Raw genomic sequence first — 11,100 nt, forward strand, 5'->3', positions numbered from 1 at the left:
AAATTATTTTTCATGCGTGTGCTTCACCTCCGCTGCTACAACTCCATCCTAGGGGAAACACTGCTGTGTGCATTTTGTGCAACAGGTGGATGTGGTAGTCTACTGGTAGAGTAGAGAGAGCGCTAAGTAGCATTGAAGTAGAGTAGAGTAGAGCAGGGCAGAGAGATGGAAGCAAAATATATTAAACCCGGTGTTAATACAGCAGAACTGGAGTGAGGGGTGAAAAATAAATAGAGGTGGGCATGGCTCAAATAGGGCGCAAAATTATAGACGGAGAACGACTGACAAATTTTTCACTTTAAGCCCTGACACTGTCATTTTTGTGTAGGAATTTAGCTACAACACATGACATATGTTGTTTTAATTAATAAATACAGTGTGAATAAAGATTATATAACATAAAAATAACTGCAGTCTTTGTTATTTGATAGACGCTTAAATTAAACAATTTTTATAGGGCAACTAAAAACTGACTTCGGGCAAGTAGATCTCTGACCAACTTGCCCGACCGGGCAAGTGAAAAAAAACCTTAGCGTTGAACCCTGAACAGTCTCTCCAGGATGTTGCAGATGAAACAATCAACACATATTCAGCCAATCCATGAATTCTGTGTAACTTTGCAATTTTGTCAAATCACTACAACTTTGCAGTGATGGGTAAAATCTCATTTTATTGAAGAGAAGCATTCAGCATACATTCATTCAGCCCCTCCTTGCACCTTTAACACACACACACACACACACACACACACACACACACACACACACACACACACACAGTGACAGGGATAACCTTTAGCCTCATACGGCTACCATCACCCAACGTTTATCACCGGGTTTAATGAGAGTTGAGCTATTTAGGGGTTAGTGCAAGATTGTTGGGACCATTTAACCACTCATTCGCTGCTGCTGCTGCTGCTGCTGCTGCTTAGTTAATGCTAACCAGGCAGAGAGAGCAGGTGGAGAGCACTTCACGGAGACTGTCCTTCAGCATTGATTCAAATGGCGGTAGTAGGTGTTCCTCGCAATCAGCTGTTGCAGTCAGCAGTCATCCGCATGCAGCCAAAAATTTGTGACAGGGTAAAGTGTATGTAAAGCAAGGATAGTGACTACCCATGCTCCAAGTATAAAATATAATCTCTTGTTCCACCCCTTCCAGTCCATTTGGTGATGTCTTAATAAACAGGAAACTAAAGGAACCATGTGCGCGTCTCCCTTATTGTGCAAGTACACAAACATGCTGAATGTAGAAAGGATGTCTGGGAATTAATTATTTTATCTTAGGGTTACAGTAACAAAGCTCAAATAAATCAAATTATTATCCGTCACAGTATCAAATAGTGCAATTAAAGTATTCATAAAAACTCCTGCGTTTATATTGAGAAACACTGAGAAGATCATTAGAAGAAAAAAGTGAAATGCGAATTAGGCTCGTGCCGATTTCTGGTTTAACCGGTTCGGTCCAGTTTAAGAGCTCCACCCGGTTTAATTCACGTCAACCAGATAAACCGGGTGGGGGTAGGGGGTGAGCTTTTCACACCAGCGGTGTGTCAAGGGACTATATTCAACTTATCTTGCATTTTAACATGCATAATGACAACTTAATAAGGTTTATGTATGTTTTTAAATGAAGTGGTGTTTTGTTTAATTTGTCTCAGAGGCTCCGCAGACTGCAAACTCTGCAGCTCTGCTCAGCTGTCTGCTGCTGCTGCGAGAGAAATGTCCTTCTGCTTCTTCTTCTTGTGTAACCTTGTGTGTATTGGCGGTTAATACAGCATTATCGCCACCTAGTGGATTGGAAGCATTACACCTATAATGGGCTTTTATTGGGGAAAAATAGCTCAAATGCGACCCCCAGTGGTAAAATTAGGTATATAATTCGATATATCGGTTCGGTTAGATATTTGGCTTTAAATCAAACTGGTTGGAAAATTTTCAAACCGACACAAGCCTAATGCGAATGTACAGCAGGGAAAAGTACTTGAGGAACCAGCGGCTCCTCTCAGTTCACCTACAGGGAGAGACAAACAACTACATACCAGCCATTTGTCTCTGGCATAGATGACTGTATTAAGCATGGACTCATAGAAGAGGCAGTAGCCCATCCATTCTGATATGATGATGTCTACTCCGTCCACAGGCAGCTCCACCTCCTCCACTTTTCCTTTAATGATGGTCACAACTGAAGACACAACAAGAGGTCAGAAGTTACATCGCTACTTTCACTCCCTGATTCCCACTTGAGCCGGAAATATTCCAAAATTTTGAAAAGCTACATGTGTCAAAATTTGACTGTCTTCCATTAACTCACCATCGTCCATCTTGTTGGCCTTGACGATTTTCACTGCATAGTCTGAGATGCTGCTGCACTCTATCTATAAAGACAGAGCCAAAGACCAACATTTACCTTCAGGCTCCCTCTTCTTTGACCACTAAAAAGATGCAATTATTGCTGGTCAAACTATCAATTATGATGCAATTTCTAAATCTGACCAATCTAGTAAACCACACATATGGATTAGTGCTAAGAGGCCAACACATACCCCTATAACCTTCTTGGCTCCAGCTTTGGCAGCAAACATGCAGAGGATGCCTGTCCCACTGCCCACATCCAGCACCACCTTGTCCTTAAACAGATGCTTGTTGTGGAACATGGAATTGCGATAGGTCAAAGTGCGAACCTCATCTTTCAGCATCTCCTACAGTGGCAGTAAAAAGGCCCAGCGAAAGCAGAAAGTTAACATATTGTGACACAAAAGGGATACACTTAAACAGTTTGATTAATTTCAATATTAAAAGCACTGCAGGTTGATTAATTTAAAAGAAATTACCTCGTGGATGCCAAAGTGGGCGTATGAGTCAAAGTAGTAGTCCTTTGACGTCATATCCTCAGCTGCAGGCTTGGCTGAGCTCTCCCCCTGAGAAACCTCAACAAAAGAGACACACAATTACAACCTGGAGTAAGCCTGGGCTTTGCTTCTGTGTTTTGGCATTAGAGGTCTAATCAAAATACTATTAACTAACTATTTAAAGTACCAGAAGTATGCCCAGGTACAATTAAACGATGGTTTGAAAGAGGAGTAAAGAAAGCTATCTACGTCAAGCTGGAACCACCATCGTTAAACAGAGGGAGTGGCTTACAACACTACTTATCCCCCACCTACAAGGCAGTCTTGGGATCCCTCCCCAGACGACTTCACACCCATTCACCGCTGGTCCCACCTGACTCTAAAGGCCCTGACACACCAAGCCAATGGTCGGCCGTCAACCAAAGTCGATGAGCGTCTGTCGCCCTAGTTTTTGCACTGTGTCCCGCACCGTTGGCACTTCGGCGTTGGCGGCTTTTCGGCCGATTGAGCATGTTGAATCGGCGGCGGAGCTTGTCGGTGAGACAGATCACTCTGTAGGGAGTGAATCTGCCTGTAGTGAAACCAGGGCTAACAGGTGCTTCCTCCTCAGGCTCCACTTACACATTACATTACACTACAGGGTTTGATTTTTACCATGGCCCAATAGCTTGTGGCTAGGGTTGCAAAATTCCGGGAATTTTCAAAAATGGAAAATTTCCACGGGAATTTATGGTAATTAATGGGAATTTATGGGAATACACAGGAATAAACTGTGAATTTTCAGAATTGATGGTTTGCTCTTCATAGGGAACTTAAATATAGTTGAGGAAAGTTATATTTTAGCATAATCTTGACTAAAACAAACAGATGCCATTCAAATGCACTTGAATATCCATGCCATTCCTCAACCACATGCACAGAGCACACTGCTTACTGCATGGCTATTGAGACCACACCCCCTACTGGCACTGTGCATGTGTACTGCAATGACTGACTCAGGCACCTTGTTAGGAGGGAGTGTTCACTGCCGTGCATTGTCTGGCAGCCAGGTGAGTTGGTTCATTAGCGTAATGAACGGAGGGAAAGCTCTTGTCAGAGTGTCTGTAACCCCTTTTACACTGCCAGATTTTCCACGAATGTTGGGCCGATGTGCCGGCCAGCTGCAAGCGTTTATACACACAGAGGTGGAAAGGTGAGTTGACCCGAGGCGCCCAATTTTCCACCTCGGAGGATAGTCATATTGGCGGAACCCTTTTAGTTTAAACAGACCGAGGCGGCCTTCCGCAACGGGATGGGCGGTTGAAGACTTGTGGGAGGAACTGTTGATGACACTGCACGTGCGAGTCACTGGCGGTGGATAAACAGGAAACAGCTGATAGCAGGAATTAGCGAGCAGCTAGTAGCAAGAGGGAAACGCAAACCTGACAGACACTGTAAAGATGAGCAACTGGGGAGACAAGGAATTGTCCTCCTTGTCCTCACAAACGAAGAGGCCATTTACCATCATGACGGAGATGGTGAAGAACGGGCCGATTTACGAGAGAATCGCCATCTGACTACCGCCGCCTGACTAGCCGCAGCTTCCCTCCCACATCACACGCTGAGTTACACATTTTCTTACTTGCTCACACCCCCCATTGCCCCGAAAAAGGCACATTCTGTATACAGAAAAGTAGGTAGGCGGCAATTTTCTGCCCTCTCCGATTTTGTTTTTATACTGCCAATGCTGAAAAAAGACTGATTGGGCTTTCCTGCAAATTTGCACAACTCCTATCTAAAAAGGGCTTGTGTCTCTGTGGGGGAGGCAGAGCTATGACACACGTGCGCACACAGACACACACAGACACACACAGACAGAGAGAGCGATGTTTTTGAAGGGTAGACAAGGCGGAGGAAAAAAAATAAAGTTGAGCGCAAGAGAAAGACATGGAAATTGTTCCTAAACCAACGCCATCAGCAGCGCACACACACGCACACGTGCAACTCACGGCTTGGGCGATGTGAGGAAGTGAAACATGGGCAGCTTCTCACCTTAATCATTCACGTGCACTAGGGCTGTATTCAACCAAAGAAAATCTTGGTCAACTAAAGTCGCACATAATCTTCAACTAATCGATTAGTAGTGGGGAAAAAAATCTGCATGTTGTTTTTACTTCTGCGGTGGTGTGTCTGTGTCACTCTGCAGTTAAACCTCCAAAACACTAGTCGGCGGTGGAGGACTGTGTTAAGTGCTGTAAAGTTTAGTTCAAATCAAACTTTATTAGGGATGCACCGAAATGAAAATTTGTGGCCAAAGCCTAATAAAATTAAATGATTGGCTGAATACCGAATACCGAATACCATTGTTTAGTTTTCCATTCGTTTTTACAGATGAACCCCCACCAGATTAGTGTTGTCACGGTACCAAAATTGGGACCCACGGTGTGATACCAGTGAAAATATCATGGTTCTGAGTAGTATCACAATACCACAGCAAAAATGAGGCAGATGTGCCTTTTGTCATTTATAAAAAGATAAATCACTTTTCTATTATACATCAGTGATATTTCAATGGAATAAATTACTTATTGACTTATTCATACTTCAAAAACAGCATCAATAAGTGATTAACATAGGGGGGAGCAAAATAAAATAAATACATAAAATAAAAATCAACCAGCCACCCTCCTCCCCTGACAAGTAAAGAACAGCCCCTTCATAAGTAAAGAACAGTCCCTAAAGTGCTGTGAGGTTTGTGGACCGTTACCTGCCACAAAGAGAGAAATGTGAACGGCTCGTTTCTCCTCTGAGACATCACATACCTGCGTGCTGCCACGGCTCGGCTGTCCAGGTACTTTTGGGCAGTCATGACGCCAAGAAGAGGACATTATTGGATGATTTATTTTGCTTGCACAAAACTATTTTTAGTTGCAAATGCGAGTGCAGTGACAGACGGAGTAAAATATCGCCACACTGCCGACATTTTACTCCGTCCGTCACTGCACGCTGGTTGATTGCAAGACACGCTGCTATTATTCGGCCTTGCTTTTCACTTATTCCACCAAATACTGAATGTGTGTTTTTTAGCAATATTCGGCTGAATATATTCGGTTACCAAATATTCGGTGCATCCCTAAACTTTATTTATATAGTTGTTGTTGTTGTTATAGTTGATTCAAAACACAGATTAAATATGGCTTAATAAGGACAATTTCAAACACAAGTATGCAAATTGGCTTCACTATAAATCGCAGACAAACACTTGTCTTTATCTGGACACATTTCCCTCACCAATACAACATGCTAACATTATTAGCGCCAGCCTATGGCATTTTACATGGTATACATTAGCCTAGCGATGAGTGGAGATTTCCTCTGCTCATTTGAAGCCAGGATTAATCACACACAAGACTTAAAATACTATTTTAGTGGAGACTTTACTGTCTCCACAATTTATTGTTTCTCATCTGTGAAATACAAGCTTTGTTTTCACTGAAGGAAATGGTTTCAGCTTACAGAGACAGACAGGAGATCTGCGTCACCACGACGCCGAGCCTGAGGGTGGGCCAGTTCAACTTTCTGTCAACAAATTTTCACAGGTAACTTAGCCTGTCCCCCCGCCGCAGGAAATAATGAATTAATCCTAGAAAGCTGTTGATGTAGCACTTTTCTCCCTATGAAAGTAATACGGCGATAATTTGACTTATGAGAATTTGGGCGGACGAGAGTATAGTGACCAAATAATCGACTAGTCGACCAGGAGACTACAGCCCTAACACGCACACATCAAGAGACAGAAGGAGAAAGTTGTTAATTGTCTGTGTTAAACTGCGGAGCTCTCAGTGCTGCACGGTGCCGCTTCAAACTGACGAGGCGCGTGTCCGTGTGTCTAAGATGCGCGTCTGCATGCTTACTAGCTGGCACGTCCCAAAGACCTGTGTGATTTTCCACAGGAGATATTCTTACTTTTTTGTCTATTCAAGAAATCACCCACATATGCTATACACCAAGAAATATTATTTTATTTATCTGTGTTTTTATTTATGTATGCCTTATTTATTTATTTATTTTAATACTGTACCTGAAGTTATATTTGAACAAAAAGGAAAATGTTTCTTAACCTGTGTCACTGCTTTTGTTTGTTTGAGATGATGATTATTAGAACTGACCCAAAAAATTCGAAGCTTCGTTTGATGACACGGGATTCGATTATGGAGAAAAAAAAATCTAATATTCGGCCTTTTTTTTCCTCCTGTTTTTTTGGGGAACCTTGAACACAACACCATCTCCGACAAGGAAACAGAAAGCCTGATGTGCAATGAATGGAGACCTATTATCCTGCTTGAACACAGACAACTAAATTCTTTCAACAATGTGACTTAAAATAATGATAAAATAGATTTTATTGATGTAAAATACTATGCTGATGGTGACATTTTCCACCGGTCCGCTGTGCTCTGAGTCTGGTGTCAGTGACACATGCTGCTCTGAGTCGCGCGTCTGTCTGCTTGCGCTGCAGTGCGCGCCGAGGGTTTTAATTTCTAGTGTTAAATCAAAAGTTAAACACTACTTATCAGCAACCAGAAGTGTTTTTTCGTTTGTGAACATCTTTATCTTAATTCTAGGGTTGCAAGAAACTCCCTTTTCGCCATAATTTGTAAGTTATTAACTTTTTTGGGCTTTTTTTTTTTTTCGCTCTTCTCTTTAAAAAGGGTGTACTTGCATCATTATGCCTTTATTATCATTAATTTAGTTTACAAAATGGTCTAAAAACAGCAAAATTACAACAATAATAAAAATGGTCCTATAAGCACAATACTACGCAATATTATCGCTTATCGCAATAATTTCTGATGCAATTAATCGCCCAGCAAAATCTGTAATCACGACAGGTCTAGGGTTTTCATTAACTGGCATGTCACAGTAAGGAAGGCTGTGATGAGTTGCCTTTTCTGTATTGTATTTACACACATTTACATTTGGGCCACAAAAATGTACTTTGGCCACTAAATTTAGGGGCTTGGTGGCCTGTGGGGCCAATATTTAAAAAGCTGTGTTTATCCCTTTAATACACAAATCTAAGAGTACCTAGTCACACATCATAGTATTTAGGCCCGTTTCCACCGTAGGAACTTCGGGGTAATTTTATGGGGCCGGGGCCGTTGGTGCGTGTCTCCACCGCAGGAACCACCCCCGAAGGACAGAGTTCCGGAACTTTTACAGGGGCTAAACAAGTCCCTGCCTCAGAGTAGGTACTCAGAACGGCCCCGAGAAACTCCTGGCTGGGGCTTGGGGTTTACTTGGTGCTGATTGGATATACTCAAGGCGGGATGTGACGTGGTTACCCAGCTAATCTACATGGTTATCGTAGATTAGCTGGGATAACCATTAGCTGTTAGCGGTGTCTGTAATAACTCAATAAACGGTCTGTGAAAAAAATATTTTTTCCAGCGGATATCTTAGTTACAACATGATTGAGCTAGCAAAGCAGTTTTGTGTTGCTATGTGTAGTATTTATTCAGTTTTGGGAAATCACAATGTCTAGAAAGCATCAGCTGACAGGGACAGCTAACAGCAGCAGCAAAACTAACATCAGGACATCATCTGTTAAAAGCCTCCCGTTGTCGGATACAACATGAAACTACTCCAGTTAGCTCAATCATGTTGTAACTAAGACATTCGCTGGGGAAAAAAAATTTCACAGACTGTGACCGGAGTTATTACTGACACCGCTAATGGCTAACGGCGCCCCGGTCAAAATGGTCGCGCAATGATTACGTCACATACAGAGCCCGGTAACTTTACAGGAACCTTCCTCCTACTCCGCTCTCTCAGTGGAGACACGGCGGTTGAGAGGGCCGAGCAAGAGGACGTTCCTGTAGTAGTTCCTGCCCCCCAAATAGTACCAGGAACTTCTTCAATGGAAACGGGCCTTTTGTATAATCAGTCCCTCCAGGATCTTGCGGCAAAAACCTTGAATTTTATATATGATTTTTTGCGGGAAATTGCAGCAAATGACAAAAATTGCGGCTAATGACAAAAGGAGAAGAAAATGTGTTTTTTTTAAATTACTAGCCTACCTCCAAAAAACTCCATGTAATCACTTGCTATAATAATCATACTGAATATTACAAAAATAGCTGCAAATGTTTTTATAGTTCTCTTCTTTAGTTTTATTTAATTAGTTTCAAAACATGGACTCCAATAATGTTGCAAAAAATCCTGAGTGAATATTGTAGCTCTCAAACCACACCATGTGACTGTAAAACAACATGTAAGCTAGGCTACATCTTCTGTAAACATTTTAATATTCAACACATATTGTATGCATTTAAACAGTGCAAATACTTTTGTCAATACAGAGCGTTTCTCCATACTGCAATGCCATTAGTACACATTTGATGACGCGTCTGATGACGTTTCAAATGACGTGGCAAGCGAGACGACTTCCGGCCGGCCGGCAAATGCGGAAAAATCGCGGGACTTTTGCGGACTTTCGTTGAATTTGCATTAATTGCGATCGCGAGATCACGATTTTCTGGAGGGACTGTATAATAGACATATTACCAGCCCTACATTGGTGTTACAAAAAAATTCAATTACAAGTTCTCTAAAGAATTGCTCCCAATGAGCAACTGCTTAACCATGAATAAAAATAGCTTTGATCAAATTTTATTGGACAAGAAATTGCACCAGTCAACCAACTTCAGCACAAATGAACAGATAGTATGTTACTGTGATAGAATATCTATTATAAGCTACGAAATGCAAGAAACCAAGGGCTGTTTGGAAAATATCTCAATCAAACTGTTTTGGACTGAGCTGAAAAAAGTTAACAGAGCACTCGCCTTCAGTTTGTAATATAATGAATTTTTTTTTAATGTCGGTTACATACATCTGGAAAAACAGATTATTAAAACCACACAATATAAACTCTAACATTCCTACTTGTTCTGCGCACATACCGGTCTTGGCATCTTTAGAAGATAAACTCACACTAGCTAGATTTTAAAGTTGCTGTAGCGCTGTAACGTTATACCTTAAGCAAAATGTTTAACTATGCCGGGACTGTTTGAACCAATTTAGACGAGCTTAAAGTGAACAGGGCCAATCTCCCCCGCAGGACAAAAGATGAGAGCACATGGTTGATACTACAATCGTGTCATCTTGGCCTTAGTCTACGATAGCCACTTTCTCTAAAGCTATAACGCTGCTGACTACGGACTCATCAAATGTCTCAAATTAAAGCTAATCACTAGGCACTTATACTCGGTAGAGCCAATTAACGTTAACAGATGTTAACGTTACCTCCAAGCTGTCTGGCTTTACCTGCTATGCTACCAGTTAGTCGACCAACATGGAAACACAATGTAACAAAGTAAGCAAAACTGATGTTAATGTCGCTAATAAAGCAAAAGACTGTGGGCAAAATCATAGCACAAGTGTGTTGTCTGCTTACAGCCCAGCCAACAGTTGAACGCCGTAAAAGCAGTAGACCAATGATACAGCATCCATGCCTGAAGTAACGTTAGCTAACTAAGCTAACACGTTGGTTCACATGCGGTCCCAAAGGCCGGCAGACTGTCGCACCAAGTAAAACAATGTTACTGCTGATACCAGTCGCTTCAACTTCCGACGTCGGCCATTAATCTGAATAGCCAAATACAAACGGAAAAAGTTCAGGTACATAAACCAAATCTATACTTTGTCCAATGTGCGACCCTAAATGAATGAGCGGCAACGGCAGCTGCATCACACCAGTAACGTTACCGTTGGCTAGCTCAAGTTAAAATGGATGCATCACAAGCTGGCGCGAATGTAATGGCAAAACCCCGAGTGTTAAGACTCTCTAACAATTTACAACGTCTTTAATAAAAACTCCAAAACATACGTATATAGTGTAATGAGATAAATGAAAGGAGTTTTTGTATTTCCTATTGTTAGACTTTACCTCCATCCTCTCTGCTGGCGCCGCCATTTCGATCTTCTGCCTGGCTGCGTTAGCTTGAAAACGTTTTCATTGGCCCCGCCCACGACAGACAGGGTTCCACCCTCTTCTTCTTTCTTCTTTCTATTTAATGGCGGATTGCGAGCAACGTTCAGGTGCATACCGCCACCTACTGTACAAGAGTGTGTAGCCTCATATCCTCTCCTTTACATTCTACCCATCAATCTTGACTCCCTCAGAAAGTTGAATAGGTGCTTTCCTCACATCTCTGATCTTATCTCCTTCTCTGTCCCTAATATTCCAGCCAGAGTCTACTCACGCCGTG

The 11,100-nt window shown here is 42.0% G+C and overlaps 1 protein-coding gene across 2 annotated transcripts in view; it reads right to left on the minus strand.

The window, feature by feature from the left end:
• The window catches only part of prmt1 (protein arginine methyltransferase 1), a 21,180-nt gene extending 10,287 nt beyond the window's left edge, over positions 1 to 10,893 (minus strand). The window contains exons 1-5 of one of the 2 annotated variants that reach the window (XM_033645445.2): positions 10,779 to 10,893; positions 2,831 to 2,926; positions 2,543 to 2,698; positions 2,311 to 2,374; positions 2,039 to 2,181 (exon numbers count right to left, since the gene is read on the minus strand). In XM_033645445.2, the coding sequence (XP_033501336.1) occupies positions 2,039 to 2,181; positions 2,311 to 2,374; positions 2,543 to 2,698; positions 2,831 to 2,926; positions 10,779 to 10,805 (486 nt within the window). In that variant the 5' untranslated portion in view covers positions 10,806 to 10,893. The remainder of the gene's footprint in view (positions 1 to 2,038; positions 2,182 to 2,310; positions 2,375 to 2,542; positions 2,699 to 2,830; positions 2,927 to 10,778) is intronic. The other variant, XM_033645446.2, reaches the window with a different exon arrangement.
• Positions 10,894 to 11,100: the final 207 nt, after the last annotated feature.

This window comes from Epinephelus lanceolatus, chromosome 18, assembly GCF_041903045.1.
Source record: "Epinephelus lanceolatus isolate andai-2023 chromosome 18, ASM4190304v1, whole genome shotgun sequence".
Classification (NCBI taxonomy): domain Eukaryota; kingdom Metazoa; phylum Chordata; class Actinopteri; order Perciformes; family Serranidae; genus Epinephelus; species Epinephelus lanceolatus.